Genomic DNA, 22,452 nt, shown 5'->3' on the forward strand with positions numbered 1-22,452 from the left:
ATCATTGTGCCCTGTTTATGGAGTTACCAAAAACAACAGAACCCTGAAGGGGGAAAAAAATACTATACCAAACAACAATTCAACACAGAAAATATGAAATTATTCCACCACAGACGAAATAAGGTGGAGTGGACAATAGAAAATAGTATATAAAGGTCTGAATTCTTTTCTAAATTCCTGGCAACTTCTTGTACATTTTTAATGAAAATTTTGCTCTTAAGCATACCATAAAAAAGTAGGGAAAAGAGTAAAGTGGATCACTGAAGGAATAAAAATATTTAGTGAAAAAGGAGACACAGCTACACCAGGAACTAAAACACAACATAAGTCCTGATTTTGTTACCTATGTAAAAGACTAAAAATATGTTCTTAAGAAAGTTGTAAAGGCAACAAAAGAAGTGGCAAATAATACATTTATTTTGGATAGTGAAAGCAAATCAAAGGCAAATGGTCAGTGATCAAAGCTGAAACAGGCATTGCAACCAGAGGACATATTTCCAAAATCAAGAAAGAGGACAAAAGCATTGTAAATCCTTCCCTAATTTATAAATGTGAACATGTCTTACATTAAAGTAGAAAATAACGTAGATTACATGAATTTCTTTGCAACTGAGGAATTCGAAGGTGAAACTTCCAATATATTAAGCAAAACTACTGTGAAATGGATAGAAAATTCCATAACAACACTAATAAAACATCAGCAGGATGGGATGGACTACCAACAAAAGGTGTTAAAGGCAGTCTCTAAAATAACTGTGCAGCCACTATCTACAAGAGTTAATACGTCATTTGGCAAAGCAGTTTTCCCAGTACTCTGAAACATTTAATAGTTAAACCATCATTCATAAAGGACAGAACAGAACACTTAGGAAAGTATCACCTATCTCTCTTCTTCCATCACTATCAAAAATATTTGAAAAGGTTGTCACAATACAAACTCAAAATTTCATACAAAAGTTTAACATAACCGTAAAAAATCAGTGTGGGTTTCAGTAAGGCAAAAGCACATTATCTGCTATCAAATGCTGCAACTGCTGTGTTCAGATGCAGGCTGAGTTGGCATCCCTTCGCTCCCAGCTTCAGGCAGTGTTGGCTTCGGTCACACAGCTTGAGGCTGTTGCCAATGGGCATCACTGTGGGGGTCCGGATGGGGGTTTGTCGGGGACGGCCAGCTCGTCCCACGCATTCCCCGAGCGGACTACGACTGTGGCTGCCCGGGATACTGCCCACACTGAGACTGATCCCTCACCTGTGGTAGAGTGGGAGGTCGTCTCGAGGTGTGGCAGGGGGCGAAAGACATTCCGGAGGGCTGAACAGAAGGCCTCTCCAGTTTGTCTGACAAACCGGTTTCAGGCTCTGTCTCCGGTTGATACTGATGTTCAGCTGGAGATGGCTGCTTGTCCTGTTCCAGAGGTTGCCCCTCAGTCTGCAAGATCCGGGCAGTCGCAGAGGGTGGGCTTACTGGTAGTTGGGAGCTCCAACGTCAGGCGCATAATGGGGCCCCTTAGGGATATGGCAGCAAGAGAGGGGAAGAAAACCAATGTGCACTCCGTGTGCATACCGGGGGAGTCATTCCAGATGTGGAAAGGGTCCTCCCGGATGCCCATGAAGGGTACAGGGTGCACCCATCTGCAGGTGGTCGCTCATGTCGGCACCAATGATGTGTGTCGCTATGGATCGGAGGAAATCCTCTCTGGCTTCCGGCGGCTATTTGATTTGGTGAAGACTACCAGTCTCGCTAGCGGGATGAAAGCAGAGCTCACCATCTGCAGCATCGTCGACAGGACTGACTGCGGACCTTTGGTACAGAGCCGAGTGGAGGGTCTGAATCAGAGGCTGAGACGGTTCTGCGACCGTGTGGGCTGCAGATTCCTCGACTTGCGCCATAGAGTGGTCGGGTTTCAGGTTCCGCTGGATAGGTCAGGAGTCCACTACACGCAGCAAGCGGCTACACGGGTAGCAGGGGTTGTGTGGCGTGGACTGGGCGGTTTTTTAGGTTAGATGGCCTTGGGCAAGTACAGAAAGGGCAACAGCCTCAAAGGGTGCGGGGCAAAGTCAGGACATGCGGGGACCAAGCAGCAATCGGTATTGTAATTGTAAACTGTCGAAGCTGCATTGGTAAAGTACCGGAACTTCAAGCGCTGATAGAAAGCACCGAAGCTGAAATCATTATAGGTACAGAAAGCTGGCTGAAGCCAGAGATAAATTCAGCCGAAATTTTTACAAAGGCACAGACGGTGTTTAGAAAGGATAGATTGCATGCAACCGGTGGTGGCGTGTTTGTCGCAGTTAGTAGTAGTTTATCCTGTAGTGTAGTAGAAGCGGATAGTTCCTGTGAAATATTATGGGTGGAGGTTACACTCAACAACCGAGCTAGGTTAATAATTGGCTCCTTTTACCGACCTCCCGACTCTGGAGCATTAGTGGCAGAACAACTGAGAGAAAATTTGGAATACATTTCACATACATTTTCTCAGCATGTTATAGTCTTAGGTGGAGATTTCAATTTACCAGATATAGACTGGGACACTCAGATGTTTAGGACGGGTGGTAGGGACAGAGCATCGAGTGACATTATACTGAGTGCACTATCCGAAAATTACCTCGAGCAATTAAACAGAGAACCGACTCGTGGAGATAACATCTTGGACCTACTGATAACAAACAGACCCGAAATTTTCGACTCTGTAAGTGCGGAACAGGGAATCAGTGATCATAAGGCCGTTGCAGCATCCCTGAATATGGAAGTTAATAGGAATATAACAAAAGGGAGGAAGGTTTATCTGTTAAGCAAGAGTAATAGAAGGCAGATTTCAGACTACCTAACAGATCAAAACAAAAATTTCTGTTCAGACACTGACAATGTTGAGTGTTTATGGAAAAAGTTCAAGGCAATCGTAAAATGCGTTTTAGACAGGTACGTGCCGAGTAAAACTGTGAGGGACGGGAGAAACCCACCGTGGTTCAACAACAAAGTTAGGAAGCTACTGCGAAAGCAAAGAGAGCTTCACTGAAAGTTTAAACGCAGCCAAAACCTCTCAGACAAACAGAACCTAAACGATGTCAAAGTTAGCGTAAGGAGGGCTATGCGTGAAGCCTTCAGTGAATTCGAAAGTAAAATTCTATGTACCGACTTAACAGAAAATCCTAGGAAATTCTGGTCTTACATTAAATCAGTAAGTGGCTCAAAACAGCATATCCAGACACTCCGGGATGATGATGGCATTGAAACAGAGGATGACACGCGTAAAGCTGAAATACTAAACACCTTTTCCCAAAGCTGTTTCACAGAGGAAGACCGTACTGCAGTTCCACCTCTAAATCCTCGCACAAACGAAAAAATGGCTGACATCGAAATAAGTGTCCAAGGAATAGAAAAGCAACTGGAATCACTCAACAGAGGAAAGTCCACTGGACCTGACGGGATACCAATTCGTTTCTACACAGAGTACGCGAAAGAACTTGCCCCCCTTCTGACAGCCGTGTACCGCAAGTCTCTAGAGGAACGGAAGGTTCCAAATGATTGGAAAAGAGCACAGGTAGTCCCAGTCTTCAAGAAGGGCCGTCGAGCAGATGCGCATAACTATAGACCTATATCTCTGACGTCAATCTGTTGTAGAATTTTAGAACATGTTTTTTGCTCGAGTATCATGTCGTTTTTGGAAACCCAGAATCTACTCTGTAGGAATCAACATGGATTCCAGAAACAGCGATCGTGTGAGACTCAACTCGCTTTATTTGTTCATGAGACCCAGAAAATATTAGATACAGGCTCCCAGATAGATGCTATTTTCCTTGACTTCCGGAAGGCGTTCGATACAGTTCTGCACTGTCGCCTGATAAACAAAGTAAGAGCCTACGGAATATCAGACCAGCTGTGTGGCTGGATTGAAGAGTTTTTAGCAAACAGAACACAGCATGTTGTTCTCAATGGTGAGACGTCTACAGACATTAGAAAGTAACCTCTGGCGTGCCACAGGGGAGTGTTATGGGACCATTGCTCTTCACAATATATATAAATGACCTAGTAGATAGTGTCGGAAGTTCCATGCGGCTTTTTGTGGATGATGCTGTAGTATACAGAGAAGTTGCAGCATTAGAAAATTGTAGCGAAATGCAGGAAGATCTGCAGCAGATAGGCACTTGGTGCAGGGAGTGGCAACTGACCCTTAACATAGACAAATGTAATGTATTGCGAATACGTAGAAAGAAGGATCCTTTATTGTATGATTATACGATAGCGGAACAAACACTGGTAGCAGTTACTTCTGTAAAATATCTGGGAGTATGCTTGCGGAACGATTTGAAGTGGAATGATCATATAAAATTAATTGTTGGTAAGGCGGGTTACCGGGTTGAGATTCATTGGGAGAGTCCTTAGAAAATGTAGTCCATCAACAAAGGAGGTGGCTTACAAAACACTCGTTCGACCTATACTTGAGTACTGCTCAACAGTGTGGGATCCGTACCAGATCGGGTTGACGGAGGAGATAGAGAAGATTCAAAGAAGAGCGGCACGTTTCGTCACAGGGTTATTTGGTAACCGTGATAGCGTTACGGAGATGTTTAGCAAACTCAAGTGGCAGACTCTGCAAGAGAGGCGCTCTGCATTGCGGTGTAGCTTGCTCGCCAGGTTTCGAGAGGGTGCTTTTCTGGATGAGGTATCAAATATATTGCTTCCCCCTACTTATACCTCCCGAGGAGATCACGAATGTAAAATTAGAGAGATTCGAGCGCGCACGGAGGCTTTCAGACAGTCGTTCTTCCTGTGAACCACACGCGACTGGAACAGAAAAGGGAGGTAATGACAGTGGCATGTAAAGTGCCCTCCGCCACACACTGTTGGGTGGCTTGCGGAATATAAATGTAGATGCAGATGTAGATCAACCAGTTTATAGACAAAATTAGCTAGTATCTGGACAAATCCCTGCTGTGCCACAGGAATTTTTTGTCACCTAGCAAAGGCCTCTGACAGTGAACCATTGATAGCTACTTTCTAAACTGGAAAAATATGGAATTATGAGCACTAACCAACCGAAGACAAAGACTGGTTATATCATCAGAAAGAGGGAATTATGCTTGACAATGGAAGACAATTTGACAAGGAGTACCCCAACTTTAGTCTTAGGTCCCAATCTGTTTTACATAAATGATCTACCGCTTAATTTTTGAGTGTCACTTTGTTTTATTTGCAGAGGACACATTTGTAATCATTGAAATACTGACCAAATTCCTCACTGTCATAAATACATTAGAAAAAAAAAATAGGTAAGTGGTGTCTCAATGTAAGACACAAACACTGTACTGACACAATGACTCAAAGTTTATTCTTCTTCCAGATGCAAGCGAAAATCAGGTGAGAACATAGACACAAACATAGAAACAATCCACATACTGATACAAGTAGATGCTGACAATAAAGAAGAAAATATGAGAGCAAGTGACTGCTACACACCAATTATAAAGAGAAGGGCTCTCGTATAAGTAGATGGCACAACAGATGGCGCGCCATGTCCATAATTAGTACATTAGTGGCTTGGTGCAGCAGCGTATATCCAAGTATTACATACAAGGTTATACCATCTGGTTTAATTTAAATGGGCTATAATTAAACATGGAAAAACTCAGTTAATGCAGTTTAAAACAAAACAAGCAAAGTTAAATGATGTTGAAATCCATCATAGAAAATCAGGATTTGTGAGAAGCTAGCTGTGTGAAATTCCTATGAATGCAATTGGATAAAAATTCATTGTGGGGCTCACATATACAATACACTGCATATAAATTAAATACACTATCATTTGCAATGATGAAATTATACAATGCTAACACCATGAGCGTAAGGATAGTAGTATATCATGGCTACTTTGAACCAACAATAAGGTATGGAATTACATTTTGGTTGAACTCTAACGATAAATCTCCAATACTGAAATGTCAAAAAACCATCAACAGAAATATGCACAATGTAGTGTGTAGAAAAATCTAAGTATATTGTTCCCTCACTGTTCATCTATGAAACGATTGTCTCTGTACATAATAACCCTGATTTATTTGTTGCGAATCAATTTCAACATGATTATAACACAAGGAATCAAAATAATTTTTTGCTGCCCACAAACTGTTTAAAACTGTATGCTCTAACTCTGAAGTATACGGTTATGGAAACTGCAAACAAAGTAAAAGGAACAGAATTACTCAATATTAATTTAGAGACAAACACTGGTGCAGAAATATTACTATTCAGCTGAAGAGTACATGACTGACGATCTGAAAATCTGAGCGGGAGGGAATGCGTGCTTTGGATGTTATAGTTTTTTATTTGTTTGAAAAAAAAAAATCATCATTTGTGTGTCAATTATGTATACAGTGCAGTATATTGTATTAATGATATTTTAAGAAAAACTACAAACAAATTTTGTTTTTTGATTTGATGAGTCTCCTGTATATTAAGTCAATGACTTGAAATTTTTTGTTATGAGACAATAAACTTCTATCCTATTCTAAATGTAGAATCTCTCAATCTGAAATGCAGCTTTCATATTTTCCACATTTCACAACACAGAATGAACTTACTATCATATCAGTTTCTGTACACTTTGTACTTCCACACGTAATGAAGATCTGACACCTTTTTACTGTTTTGTTTACAAGAAATAAGAATATCACCAGCTTTAACAAATAGCTTTTAAATAGAACAAAAACAGACAGTATTCTTTTGAGTCACTGGACTGCAATTTCAAATTCCTTTACAGTAAACCATGTAAAAGCAGTAAACTCACTGTTAGTCCTCCCACAGGCAACAACAGAAAATGTATCTGCATACTGACAAAGTTCATTTCTACACACTGCTTTCTTTCATTAACAAATTAACTTATAACCAAAAACAAGTTTATTTGCAAGGACTAGATTTCTTTGTAAGCTTTAACTGGCAATAACAATAAATACTTCAAATTGTTATAAATTGGAAATTAAAAAAAAGAGAGACATCAGTACACACTTTCCAAAGAATCAAATATATGGGTTGGAAACTGTTCTGCATAATAGAACTTCTTCTTTGGCATTTTTTCTATCCTGTAAAAGCAAGAAAAGTAAACAAACATTAACATTGGTTCACAATTTTACATAAACAAAAACTAGTTGTAAACTTTTAAATATCAATACATTCAAGAAATTCGTGACTCAAGAAATCAAGGGTTTAAAATTTGTGTACCTTTGGGTCTCATTTTTTGCTGGAACAAATGAAATATTCAGTTTCGAGTAGGTGAGTTCAACTGGTCTTACAGAACCAAAGAAATCTGTTATTGGCACTTCATTGGTGTCCCTTTTGTATAAGTCCTTACGAATGCCAACTGTTGAGATGCATTTCGATTTTGGACATACAACGAGCTGGAATCACAACACATTACAAATTATATTCAATAATTAAACTATCCTTAAGAATCAGATAATTAAGATATCCAAGCACCAAGTATGTCAAGTGGAGATGACTGGAAATGACAGTTATGGTACAACGGTATTTTGGTTATGCTTTCTCAACTGATGGGATCCCAATAGTATGGCATTCAAATGGTAATACTTACTGTGAGCACAACATTGGAATAAGATGGACCTAGCTCCATAATCTGAATGTGATCATTCATTGCTAAAGCTGTGGAATTGCTGCTATATGCTTATACTATTCCTGGTATGTTCATTAGCTAATTATAGGAATGTATTAACTCATTCTGAAGTTTTTAAATGGAACATAACAAAACTTGACTGCAAGGCAGTGAGTGGATCACTGTAATTCCTTTATTATCTCAGACACATTCAAGTGTAAGTAATTTAGGAGCAAAGGAGATCACTCACTGAATAGCAGAGTATTGCATCATCGAAAGGCACACAAAAGAGACAGAAAACTGACTAACTTTTGGAATCAATAGTTTCTTGAGCTAGCACACACACACACACACACACACACACACACACACACACACACACTCATAATTTGCTAAGCACTTGTTGGCAATGGACCATTACACAACAAACATACGACTTGATTTAAAAATTCTTACTATCTCCCTCTCTGTCTGTCTGTCTGCCTCTGTGCCTCTTCATCACACACACACACACACACACACACACACACACACACACAACACACACACACACAAAGGTTGGTTGGTTGGTTGGTTTTGAGGAAGGAGACCAGACAGCGAGGTCATCGGTCTCATCGGGTTAGGGAAGGACGGGGAAGGAAGTCGGCCGTGCCCTTTGAAAGGAACCATCCCCGCATTTGCCTGGAGTGATTTAGGGAAATCACGGAAAACCTAAATCAGGATGGCCGGACGCGGGATTGAACAGTCGTCCTCCCAAATGCGAGTCCAGTGTCTAACCACTGCGCCTCCTCGCTCGGTGCGCACACGTATTTGTACTCTAATGCAAGAAAGGATTTATTCCTAAAGCTAGCAAGTTTTTTGCCATTTTTGTGTGCACCTGTCAACAACTCAATGCCTTTGCTATTTGGTAAGTCACTCTTTTAGTCTGAAGTTATTTACATTATAACAGAATGTTCCTATTATATTTAGACAATTAATTGATTCACACACTAAATCTTTAGAATAGGGAATATAGGATAACATTTAGAGTTGTGGATTGAATCAAGGAATTCATTGGTACAGAGAAACAATTATTGTGAACTGCTCCTGTAACTACAACTCATGTTGCTCCTTCGTGTGGATAAGTTCCCTGTATAGGTTTGCAAAACAAACTTAGAATAAGGAGGGAGAGGGGAATGAGTTAACCACAGCCCTCCCCCACAAATTAAACAAAATTAAGCTACTTCAGGTATGTCACACTATACTGTTATCATATCTGCTAGGGTCTTGTATACTTTTGCATTAAGTTTATAACAACAAACATTCTTATAAATATTCATAGAATATTTTCAGAGTTGTACTATTTTCTTGTGAGATTATTTATTTACAGAAAAATATATCGTCACATTAAATACTGGAGGGTATTCTTACATAATGAGCTGTTGGTACTAATGACAACAGAATCTGATCTACATTAGATACTACTCATGAATATATTGTGCAACAATAGTACAATTAAGAATCTTATGAGAAAGGATTTGATTTAAAACTCTGTCTTTGTAAAAGCACATAGTATAGTTATCAAAGTTCACAATGTCTTTATAATGGAGAAAAGATAGACAGATATCACCTTTTAAGATTGGGAAATTATTTTCCCCATGAAATTATACTTTGAAGTTTATAGATATTGAATAAGTCTACTTTTTAACTTACAAAAATGTTCAGCACTCAAAATGGATCACACATGTTGTGTGCCCTATTAACAACCATATAGTTTGGAGCTCCTTCTGCGTTGTTGTCAAAGGTCAGACAAATATTATTGTTATGATATCACAGAAAACATTATTTCTGAAGTGTTCCTAAAGGAAAAAGTCACAAGCTTTATGCCTAGAAAACTGAGGAAGGGATCCAGTGAACAGCAACTGATTCTGAGAATAAACAAGTCCAGCAGGCCTTTACCAAGAAGGTAAACTGCTTACTGAAGGCACCACAGTATAAGAAGATGCATCGGTACCTGAGGTGTAGAGCAAACTACGTGAAATGATCAGGAAGTATAATTTTCAGAAATAAGTAATTTGCTCCACTTTCTCACAAGCTGTAAGTATAATCTACATACCATACAGACCTCTTAAAAGACACTTCCATTTATACAAGCTTTGGTTGAGTTCTCTAACAGCCAAACTGCAGAAATAACCAACACAAAGCTTCACTCCTGATTCAGTGAATTTATTTCCTGTATTTACTGTTGTTTCAGCACTTTGGCACCTTTTTACAGACTTTTACTGCTTTGGTATCACTTGTACAATGTATATAAAAGAGAATTGAAATATATTCTCAGAGAAGTCGTGTCCACTTTTGAACATGTTCAATTAACAGGATAAGAAATTATACTTACAAACTGTGCCATGGTTTTTGAACTGCCCGGTTCAATCTTCTCCAAGAATTCTAGAGCATAATAGGTATACCGATCAATAATGTACACTCCTATAGCAGGGTCTGCATGATGCTGGAATATAAAAGCACCCAGAAAATTTACAAGCATGCCTAAATGAAACTATGATCAAATATACACAGAAAAATAGTCCTTCTCTAATGTTATATTATCTAATACATTTCTGCCATAGTGAACTTCTTTCACAAGTTGTGTGCCTTTTAAATTTCTTCAAAATCAAAGACTGAAACCACTGCAGTTTTCTGCATCTGCCCATTTGATTGTGACCCTTCACAACTTCAATGTCTTAACAAAAATATAACAATTTTCCAACTTCAATATTGATGATAGCAATATGCACTTAGCTGTGTTGGGAAAACCAAACTAAATTTCTGATGTGTATAATATAACCTAGGTATTATACCTACCGAGAGTGAATCTTCTCCGACTAAGCTGCTGGCTACAGCGAGAATGTTTGGTGAATAAAATTTTTCATACATGGAGGCTGCCTGACAGGTGTCAATCATGAAGAAGATTTCATTATATCTGGAAATAAGCACACAAAGTATTCTCAGTTAATTACTTACATTTTGAAATGTAATTTACTATGATTTTCACCTGGAGACATTTCTATGCTTAGAGATTAAGACTGGGTATCACAACTAGATTCAAAACAAGTCTCTAACTTTTGCAAGCAGTTTAATAACCTGAAGTTGTGTTTACACCTGTGCAACTTATTGTGCACATTAGATGCAGACAGCTTTTGCATGAAGAGGGAAGGGGCGGGGGGGGGGGGGGGGGGGGGGGGGGTGATAAGGTGATAATAATGTTCAAAATGTAAATGTTCGAAGATGGCCTTGTAAACAGTTAACAATAAAAGTAATATTGTAGAACAAAAGCAAACTGGTGCTTTCCATTTATTATAATGTTGTTTTACCAAGAACCGCCGGAAGATTCTGTTAACACTAGAAACATGCATATTTTTCCATGGCTTAGAAATAAAAATATTAAGCACAGCATAAACTAGACTAGTGCCAATCTCCTAAGCTCGTTAATTTGTACAAGTCACGTGACAGAATGTACAAACTTGACTTCCTTCCACATGAATAGAGTCACACAGTTTTGTGTTTAGCTACGTGTCACTGTCAGTGTAGCCTCATGGAATTAATTTGGGCAAAGGGTTTAGGCTATGTGGGAGAAAAAAGCAAAACATTCATGATAACATACACAATCATAGTTGGTGGTGACTTTAATCTACCCTCGATATGCTGGAAAAATTATACTTTTAAAGCTGGTGGCAGGCAGAAAACGTCATCTGAAATTGTACTGAATGCTTTCTCAGAAAATTATCTTTAACAATTAGTTCATGAGCCCACTTGAAGCGTAAATGGTTGCGAAAGCATACTTGACCTCTTAGCAACAAATAATCCTGGACAAATAGTGAGTATCATGACAAATACATGGATTAGCAACCACAAGGCAGTAGCTGCTAGGCTGAATACCATAACACCTACAGCTACCAAACAGAAACACAAAGTATATCTATTTTAAAAAAGCTGATAAAAATGCTCTTAACACAGTTCTAACAGACAGTCTGCACTCCTTCCAATCTGATCATGTAAGAGTAGAAAAGTTGTGGAATGATTTCAAAGACATAGTATCAACAGTAATTGACAGATATATAACACATAAATTAATAAGTGATGGTACTGATCTCCCATAGTACACAAAAAGGGACAGATCACTGCCAAATTTAAAAGAACTCAAAATCCCCAAGACTGGCAAAGTTCTGCAGAAGTTCGAAATATGGCGCATACTTCAATGCGAGATGCTTTCAATAATTTCCACAACGAAACTCTGTCTCAAAATCTGGCAGAAAACCCAAAGAGATTCTGGTCATACATGAAGCACACCAGTGGCAAGACGCAATCAATACCTCCACTGCGCGATAACTATGGTGAAGTCGCTGATGACAGTGCCACTACAGCAGAGTTATTAAACACGGTTTTCCAAAACTCCTTCACCATAGACGACAAAGTAAATATTCTCTGAATTCCAATCAAGAACGACTGCCAAGATGAGAAACATAGAAACAGATACCCTGGGTGTTGCAAAGCAACTTAAATCACTTAATAAAGGCAAGGATTCCGATCCAGATTGTATACCAGTCAGGTTCCTCTCAGAGTATGCTCATACAATAGCTCCTTATTTAGTAATTATACACAACCGCCTGCTCACAGACAGATCCCTACCTAAAGACTGGAAAATTCTTCAAGTCACATCAATACCCAAAAAGGGAAGTAGGAGTAATCTGTCAAATTACAGGCCCATATCATTAACGTCGACTTGAAGTAGGCTTTTGGAACATACTGTATTTGAACATTATGAAGTACCTCGAAGAAAACGATTTATTGACACGTAGTCATCAGGAATTCAGAAAATATCGTTCTTGCGAAACACAACTTGCTCTTTATACTCATGAAGTAATGAGTGCTTTCGACAGGGGACGTCAAACTGATTCCATATTTTTAGATTTCCAGAAGACTTTCGACACCATTCCTCACATGTGTCTTCTAACCAAACTGCATGCCTATGGAATATCGCATCAGTTGTGCGACTGGTGCGTGATTTCCGGTCAGAAAGGTCACAGTTCGTAGAAATAGATGGAAAGTCATCGAGTAAAACAGAAGTAATATTCGGAATTTCCCAAGGAAGTGTTATAGGCCCTATATTGTTCCTGATCTGTATTAACGACATAGGAGAAAATGTCAGTACCCGTCTTAGATTGTTTGCAGATGATGCTGTCATTTACCGTCTTGTAATGCCATCAGATGACCAGAACGAATTGCGAAATGATTTAGATAAGATATTTGTATGATGCGAAAAGTGGCAAATGACCCTGAATAAAGAAATGTGTGAAGTTATTCGCATGAGTACTAAAAAAAATCCACTAAATTTCGATTATATGGTAAGTCACACAAATCTGAAGGCTGTAAATTCAACTAAATACTTAGGGATTACAATTACAAACACCCTAAATTGGAACGATCATGTAAATAATGTTGTGGGAAGAGCAAACCAAAGACTGCGATTCGTTGGCAGAACACTTAGAAGGAGCAACGGGTCTACTAAAGAGACTGCTTACACCACACTTGTCTGCCCTATTCTGGAGTACTGCTGTGCAGCGTGGAATCCGCTTCAGATGGGACTGATGGATGACTGATGACTGATGGATGACATCAAAAAAGTACAAAGAAGGGCAGCTCATTTTGTATTATCGCGAAGTAAGGGAGATTGTGCCACAGACATGATACATGAATTAGAGTGGCAATCATTAAAACAAAGATGTTTTTCATTGCGACGAGATCTTCAAGAAATTTCAATAACCAGTTTTCTCCTCTGATTGCGGAAACATTCTGTTGGCGCCCACCTACATAGGGAGCAATCATCATCACGTTAAAATTAGCGGAATCAGGGCTCGCACAGAAAAATTCAAGTGCTCGTTTTTCCTGCACTCTGTTCAGAAGTGGAATGGTAGAGAGAGAGAGAGAGAGAGAGAGAGAGCTTGAATGTGGTTTATTGAACCCTCTGCCAGGCACTTTATTGTGAATAGCAGAGTAATCACATAGATGTAGATGAATTGCTTGTGCGTGAGGCAATGGACAATATCCCACCTGTAGTGTGGGCACAGTCTGTGCAGTACGCTGAAAAGCTTAAGAAAGTATAGTTTGACAGGAAAGTGATGATTGATATTAGACTTGAACCTATCATCATAAACTTACAATCAGATTTTTTGGAAACAGACCCAAATAGAAGCGATCATGGTATTACGATATAAACTTTGGAGCAAAGTAATAATGTTTCTTAGTTTTAAAGACTCTTGGTTTATTTAATAATGACAACTTCTAGCCTTTTTGATTAGGACTTTGTACCCTTCGAATTATGCAGACTATATTGTCGTTATCAGGAGAAAGAAAACTGGCATTCTACGGATCAGAGTTTGGAATGTCAGATCCCTTAATCGGGCAAGTAGGCTAGAAAATTTAAAAGGGAAATGGATAGGTTAAAGTTAGATATAGTGTGAATTAATGAAGTTCGGTGGCAGGAGGAACAAGACTTTTGGTCAGCTGAATACAGGGTTATAAATACAAAATCAAATAGGGGTAATGCAGGAGTCGGTTTAATAATGAATAAAAAAATAGGAGTGCGGGTAAGCTACTACAAACAGCATAGCGAACGCATTATTGTGGCCAAGATAGACACGAAGCCCATGCCTACTACAGCGGTACAAGTTTATATGCCAACTAGCTCTGCAGATGATGAAGAAATTGATGAAATGTATGATGAAATAAAAGAAATTATTCAGATAGTGAAGGGAGACGAAAATTTAATAGTCATGGGTGACTGGAATACGGCAGTAGGAAAAGGGAGAGAAGGAAACATAGTAGGTGAATATGGATTGGGGGTAAGAAATGAAAGAGGAAGCCGCCTGATAGAATTTTGCACAGAGCACAACTTAATCATAGCTAACACTTGGTTCAAGAATCATAAAAGAAGGTTGTATACATGGAAGAAGCTTGGAGATACTGACAGGTTTCAGATAGATTACATAATGGTAAGACAGATTTAGGAACCAGGTTTTAAACTGTAAGACATTTCCAAGGGCAGATGTGGACTCTGATCACAATCTATTGGTTATGAACTGTAGTTTAAAACTGAAGAAACTGCAAAAAGGTGGGAATTTAAGGAGAAGGGACCTGGATAAACTGAAAGAACCAGAGGTTGTACAGAGTTTCAGGGAGAGCATAAGGGAACAATTGATAGGAATGGGGGAAAGAAATACAGTAGAAGAAGAATGGGTAGCTTTGAGAGATGAAGTAGTGAAGGCAGCAGAGGACCTAGTAGGTAAAAAGATGAGGGCTAGTAGAAATCCTTGGGTAACAGAAGAAATAATGAATTTAATTGATGAAAGGAGAAAATATAAAAATGCAGTAAATGAAGCAGGCAAAAAGGAATACAAACGTCTCAAAAACGAGATCGACAGGAAGTGCAAAATGGCTAAGCAGGGATGGCTAGAGGACAAATGTAAGGATGTAGAGGGTTATCTCACTAGGGGTAAGATAGATACTGCCTACAGGAAAATTAAAGAGACCTTTGGAGAAAAGAGAACGACTTGTATGAATATCAAGAGCTCAGATGGAAACCCAGTTCTAAGCAAAGAAGGGAAAGCAGAAAGGTGGGGGGAGTATATAGAGGGCCTATACAAGGGCAATGTACTTGAAGACAATATTATGGAAATGGAAGAGGATGTAGATGAAGATGAAATGGGAGATACGATACTGCGTGAAGAGTTTGACAGAGCACTGAAAGACCTGAGTTGAAACAAGGCCCCGGGAGTAGACAACATTCCATTAGAACTACTGACGGCCTTGGGAGAGCCAGTCCTGACAAAACTCTACCATCTGGTGAGCAAGATGTATGAGACAGGCGAAATACCTTCAGACTTCAAGAAGAATATAATAATTCCGATCCCAAAGAAAGCAGGTGTTGACAGATGTGAAAATTACCGAACAATCAGTTTAATAAGTCACGGATGCAAAATACTAACGCGTATTCTCTACAGACGAATGGAAAAACTGGAAGAAGCTGACCTCGGGGAAGAGCAGTTTGGATTCCGTACCAATATTGGAACACATGAGGCAATACTGACCCTACGACTTATCTTAGAAGCTAGATTAAGGAAAGGCAAACCTACATTTCTAGCATTTGTAGACTTAGAGAAAGCTTTTGACAATGTTGACTGGAATACTCTCTTTCAAATTCTGAAGGTGGCAGGGGTAAAATACAAAGAGCGAAAGGCTATTTACAATTTGTACAGAAACCAGATGGCAGTTATAAGAGTCGAGGGACATGAAAGGGAAGCAGTGGTTGGGAAGGGAGTGAGACAGGGTTGTAGCCTCTCCCCGATGTTGTTCAATCTGTATATTGAGCAAGCAGTAAAGGAAACAAAAGAAAAATTCGGAGTAGGTATTAAAATCCATGGAGAAGAAATAAAAACTTTGAGGTTCACCGATGACATTGTAATTCTGTCAGGTCTGCAAAATTAAATTTTTGTTCAAGGTGTTTAATCCTGAAGAGCAATTTTTATTAATTGCTGGCTTCTGTTGAAGAATGTGGAGATAGATCTTCACTATCATGTATGAGAGAACTGTAATAATGTTATAAAGAATTGTCGTATTCATGTAACATTAAGACATTTTAATATACTAATGAAGACACTTACAGCTACACTAGTAGTAACCTGTAAACTATATTTTCAAATATATGCAGTACACAAAATCAAACAGCACTCATTCGTTTAAAGACCTAATCACAATTGTCTTTTCTTCAATGCTGTAGCATTGTCTCAGTCATCATACCTTCATCCCACCTGCCTTGATATGGTGATTGTATTCCTTTCATGTCTTGATGAGCCCTTTGTCCATGTTCTTTGTTAACGTCTCCTAGAGTCTCATGGAAGAAGTCAAAATGGCTACAAAGAAAATGAATTTTAAGGCTCATATTGCATCCTAAATTTTTCAGAGCTATCGACATTTTTTCCACCATGGCTTTGAAATCTGGTAGCTTCCTATTACCTAAGAAACTGTCAACCACATTCTTAAATCCTATCCAAGCCAGTTGTTGTTCTTGTATTAGTACATTTCCAAATATTTCATCTTTCACCAAACTTCTAATGTTCGGTCCCACAAAAATTCCTTCTTGAAGTTTAGCCTCAGACAAAAAAGAAAATTTGGAACTTAGGAAATGCTTTGATGAACTGTTTCATGATGCCCAGTTTAAAATGAAGAAGTGGTAGGATAATTTTCTGGCATTTCACCAGAGGTTCTCTTATCACGTTTTCTCCCCAGGATACAGTGTTGTTCTGGTAGGCCATTCTATTCTACTGCAATGTGATTCATGGGAATGACTATCTAAGAGGTACAGGAGACAGTGGAACTTTGAAAAGCTTGACTGTTTTACCAGCAGCATTTCTATCACTTTTGGGTGTCCACATACAACTCACTGGTGTTTCAAACAGTCTTCTGCAGCATCTCCACATTTTCATAGGTTTCTTGTAAGTACACAGAACATGCTACTGACATGGAGCCATACTTGTTTCCAATGTGTAAAAGTATGGTCTTGAGGCTCCTTTTGTTAGAATCTAGAAATAACCTCAATTTGTTGATGTTGTGTGTAACACCGTATCTTGATAACACACCTTCAATGTTCTTACAATAAACATGAGAAATTCCGATTCTCTTGACCAAAACCAGTAGAAAGTTGTGCCTGGGGTAAGCAAGTGTTTATCCTTTAATAGAGAACCCAAAACATGTACTGCTTCTTTAGAGAAACCCAAACCTCTTACCAAGTCATTTGGCTCTTCTTGTGTAAACTGCTCCGGTTGTTCTTTTGTGGGTGTGAAGTCATGGTCGGGGTCTGAAGTTTTACTTGATGGTGATGGTGGTGATGATAAAGATTCTAAAGTAGTGGGTGGTTCAGGTGCAGGCACGTTAGGACCATGTAGTATGTATCTTATGGTTGATTTTAGATTTGGATAAATAATTCCTTTCATACTGTTCTTGTTACCCTTGCCAACTTTCACCATACAAAAATGCCAGTCATCTACATGGTTTTTTTTTTTTGTTCTCTCCATACCTCTGAAACTCTGAATGGTAAAGACATCTGCTTGCCTTGTGTCCATTTCCTGAAACCTGCAATACATTTTTGACAAACAGTATGTGCTACAAAAGTTTTGTCCTGGTCTCCTAACTTTATACCGAAATAAGATAGGTATGCTTTTATGATAAATGAGGTTACTTTCTCTGCGCTGCTTTTGGGAGACAGAAAGCTGCATATGCAACAAAACACATCAGGGTCATTCACAGGAGAACTTCTTGATGAAGTCAGCATTATTAGATTGATCTGAAATAACCTGATAACATTGATAAACACAAATTTCACTTCAAATTTATACTCAATGATGGTGATGTGTTTGTATACTTCTAAACAACTCAGGAAGTATCATTCTTTTCACAGTCGACCATGCTGAATCTCTTTACAGTTTCCTGCAGTGTATTGTTGAGTGGTACTTAAGATAAGTAAATAAATTAGTGAAATCAAAGTGAAGTAGAAATTAGAAAATAAATGAAAAACTTGGTTTAGTTTAGAGAGTTACATACTGGCAAACAGTGGGCAGAGCAGAAGAGACAATGACCGTGAAGTCAGCAAGTTCAGGAGAAGACATCGCCCTCCCCACATAAGCGGACGCTGTCGATTCAGCTGTCAGGGCACCGGCCGTCCAGCTCACGTGTTTCTCAGTCGTCACATGTGAGCAAAGGCCCTCGCCTACATTCCAAGAGCCAATGACCGCCGTTAAGAAGATTCTTCCAGAAGCTTTTCAACGTGACAGAAAAGGCAATGACTGGCTCACGTGTTTCTCAGTTGTCACATGTGATCAAAGGCCCTTGCCTACATTCCAAGAGCCAATGACCGACGTTAAGAAGATTCTTCGAGAAGCTTTTCAACGTGACAGAAGAGACAATGACTGTGAAGTCGTTCACCTCCAGTGAACTGAAGTGAATAAATACGCGAGACGCAGTGGGCCCTACAAGGAAGAAGAGAGAGAGTAGCAGTAGTTTTCAGTCAGTTTCGGTGCTGAAGACCGTCATGCAGGAAGAGACTACATCGTGCACAGAAGCACGAAGTCCGCCGCGGTAATGGAATAGCAAGCAGCAGCCTCGCCGCCAGAAGACAGAAGTTATAAGGTATTTGAAGACTGATTTTTACGTACCCGGGTGACTCGTGAGGACGGGAAGGACACGGCCTCACATCAGCAGTCACCTGTGAGCTGGGATGAAGATCTGACAACCGAAGACTGGCAAGCGGGAGTCCGTTGTTCGAGTCCGGGACACTGGCCTTCCCCCCGCTGCGCTGCTCTGCTGGCCGACGCACAACACAAGCGGCCGCTTAGAGAAGAGAAACACTGGGATGCGAAATCCAAGGTATCACCATCCAATGCACGACTTCGTTCTCAATAATTAAACGGGCCACCGCACGAGGCGTGTCTCCAGTCAACTGGGTGAGACGGCGACATGAGATACACACCGCCACGCGTAATCAGACGCCGCAGCTGCCGCAGCAGAAGGCTTCGCAAACGACACAGCTGCCGCTCTCCGAGCCAGAACATCCAGTAAGAAACAGTTGTACAAAACTTTCAATAAAAATTATCTTATGTAAAAATGCTGTTTCATTCTACCTCATACCCAAGCCAAGGAAGAACCCACCCTGCACACATGTTGTTAAGAGAGAAAAATTAATTTATTTAGTATTTTCACCCTGACATACTGCTTTAGAATCAAATGCCCTTTGCAGTAATGCTCATCCTGACAAATGCCTAGCATCAAAAGAGAAAAACCAGTTAATTTAGTAGCAGAAGTGTTACATTTAGCGTCAGAACTGTTACAGTATATTATGTGGGAAATTTAGAGATAGGAAACTTTAGGGATTACATAAAAATTGTGAATTTTAGAAGCAAACAGATTACATTTTCATGTAGAGCATTAAAAAGCCACTCTAACAGATCCATTTTCACATAAAGTGCAGAACCATTGCAACTCTGTGTAATTCATTAACACCTCCTTAAAATTTTGTGCAGTATAAAAGCCTTGACTTGTAAAAATGTAACTCCTTCAGAACAATTAAATGCAATGCAATCAATTTGTGTGGATGATTCTTGACAAAAACATTCAATTCATAGGAATATCCAAGATTCTGACTATGTTGAGACAGTAAAAATATGGTCATCTATTATGACTGTTTCCCTTGAATGTTCAACTTGTAAATGCATTGCAAAATGATGCCTTAACTGTTACTGCCAGCTTTCTCTGCACTCCTACTCCAATTCATAGACTTCAAACTCTAATACCTCTTGTCATGGGCTAAGTGACGGGAATGGGCAGGCCAATCCACTTCAAATACACCCAAAAAAATCAAAAAGCCACTTTCTGGGAAACTGAATCAAGGAGCCCACACTGGATTTTGATACACACACACACACACACAAGGAGACACACACACACACACACACACACACACACACACACACACACACACACACACACACACACACAGTAAACTTGTGATACATCCTTATCACCAAGAAGAGACCAGTGTTTGGCAGCTGGTGTATCTTTTACCAATAATGACTTTTCTGGCTGAAATGTGTAGCTGTGTCTTGCTGTAAGAAGTCATGTAATGTTGTAGAGTAACATATTAGATAAGCAGCCTTTTACTGTTAATTTTTTCTGACTAATATTAAACTTTCAACTGATCTAGTACCGTTTTATGCAAATTTATCAGATCTCTTTAGCTTATAAAGCCAATATCCTGATAAACTGTATGACACACTATATTACGGAATAAGATGAACTTCATCTACTCTATCCTCACTACAGGTGTGTCCCTCTCATCTTGGGGTCTGAGTGATCTGCACTTCATTTTTAACCTTCCACAGTCCAACAAATGGGCTATCTGAAAATCTACATAACCACTGTGTGAAAACTAATTTTTCCATGAAAACCACAAACAAATGTGATAAATGTGCTACGCACAAGCAACTACTGGAGAGTATCTAGGGCAAAGAACATATGACTGTCATGTAAGCAAAATTAGATCAAAGCCCATCCTCTTTTATTACATATGCAGATTATATTTAAAAAAATACATACTATTTATTTCTGTAAGTGATTAAGTAAACTGATTACAAATAACCATTATTTACCTTCGTTTCTGCCACATCTGTTCCAATGCATCTGCAAGTTCCTGACTTGTAACCTCTTCAGAATCCTGGAATTTGAGAAAGCCATCACCTCCATGCCCAGTGAGATAAACAAGTATATTGCTGCCTTCGTCTGTCAGAAGTTGCTTTGATCGTGGAGTACCAGGGGGCAGGCGCCCTGTCAGAAGCCTTATGAAATTTTCAACTGTCACCTGGGATTTTAAAAAGAACAACAATGAAATAACTTGTTTTTAACATGATAACTTGCAAAACTTAAGTAAAATATATGTTAAAACATCCTTTCTTTTTAAACAGTTAATCTGTCCCAAAATAAAGACAGTACTTTGCAAACAAATATTACAAAAGTCAATCTCTCAGTGCAAGCAATCTGTTAGTTTATTGTAATGAAGACAACTAAGACTTGATCTAAAATTAAATAAAAAAATATAGTGCTCGTATGCTCTTGATTTTCTACCCAAGATGATGACTCCAGTTTGAGCACAAAGATTTGACATCTCAGCTAATTATCTTCTCCAGAGGCTCCCGGCAATGGCCTTATATCTGTTGCCTGGACTCCAACTCACTGTCTGTTGCAAATATGACAAAATAAATGTTTGATTCTACATCATCATCCTTTAGCATTTATCAGTTTCCTCAAATTACTTGCCGCCACATGTGTCTGTACCAGGACAATCACAAATAGAAGAAACATTACAATTTAACATCTCAGTGTTATCAACATCAACAATTAGCACAGTTGGAGAGAACAAGACAGGACTGTGGAGTTATTCAAAAAAGCCTGAACTGGTTTGGAGAAAGCATGCAAAGTGTTAACCAGCATGGCTAGATGTAAATCACATTTCCATTCACACTGAATATGAGTCCAGTTTGTTAATCAATGAATGAGCTAACTTGATTAACAACAACAAAAAATGCTGGTTTTGCAAATATTGTTTCATTATAATGAATAGAAAATAATGGTGAGAAAACAACAAAGTATATGATCTGATGACGACCATCAGCCTATAAACAGATTCTAAGCTCCTGCAGTCTCACATATGCAATACATGCAGCTTCACTTAGTGTTATATACTCTATAATTCCATTAGAGACCAGAAAAGGGAAATGCTGCTTAGTTCTATTCCCAATTTACAACTCACCAAAATCCAGAGGAGAAAAGAGGGACAGGCATTCCTAAGACAGAAAGCAGAGCCACTTACCAATAAAACAAGTGAAAAATAATGAAAAAAATGGGAAAATTTAATACTGCTGTTAATAACAAAGAGCATCACACACTCACAGATGCAAAGTAAGGAAGAAGAAAATACGTTCATTTAACTTTAACAAAATAAACCAACAAAATCCAAAGAAGACTAAAGCTTAGGAGGGGTTAATAGAAAGAAAGCTTCAATAAAATGTTAAAAACAAAGTACAAAGAGACAAAATTGGCCAGCCAATACTTACCTTTAGGAGGCAAAATTGCAGTACTGCCACGAAACAGTCCTCACAACTGCTGGTTCCCTCTCATGTAGGGTTCAAAGTGACCTGCCCCTCCTTTCCACCTTTCCTCAAACTTTCTAACCTTCCTTTGTCATTTTTAAATGTGTCTATTGACAGTACCGGAA

At 39.1% G+C, this 22,452-nt stretch overlaps 1 protein-coding gene across 1 annotated transcript in view; it reads right to left on the minus strand.

The window, feature by feature from the left end:
• Positions 1-5,300: 5,300 nt before the first annotated feature.
• LOC126481041 (putative GPI-anchor transamidase) overlaps positions 5,301-22,452 on the minus strand; it is a 60,640-nt gene continuing 43,488 nt past the window's right edge. The window contains exons 4-8 of the mRNA XM_050104522.1: positions 20,831-21,039; positions 10,440-10,557; positions 9,976-10,086; positions 7,214-7,389; positions 5,301-7,074 (exon numbers count right to left, since the gene is read on the minus strand). Coding sequence (XP_049960479.1) covers positions 6,990-7,074; positions 7,214-7,389; positions 9,976-10,086; positions 10,440-10,557; positions 20,831-21,039 — 699 coding nt within the window. The 3' untranslated portion in view covers positions 5,301-6,989. The remainder of the gene's footprint in view (positions 7,075-7,213; positions 7,390-9,975; positions 10,087-10,439; positions 10,558-20,830; positions 21,040-22,452) is intronic.

Source organism: Schistocerca serialis, chromosome 5 (genome assembly GCF_023864345.2).
Source record: "Schistocerca serialis cubense isolate TAMUIC-IGC-003099 chromosome 5, iqSchSeri2.2, whole genome shotgun sequence".
Lineage (NCBI taxonomy): Eukaryota > Metazoa > Arthropoda > Insecta > Orthoptera > Acrididae > Schistocerca > Schistocerca serialis.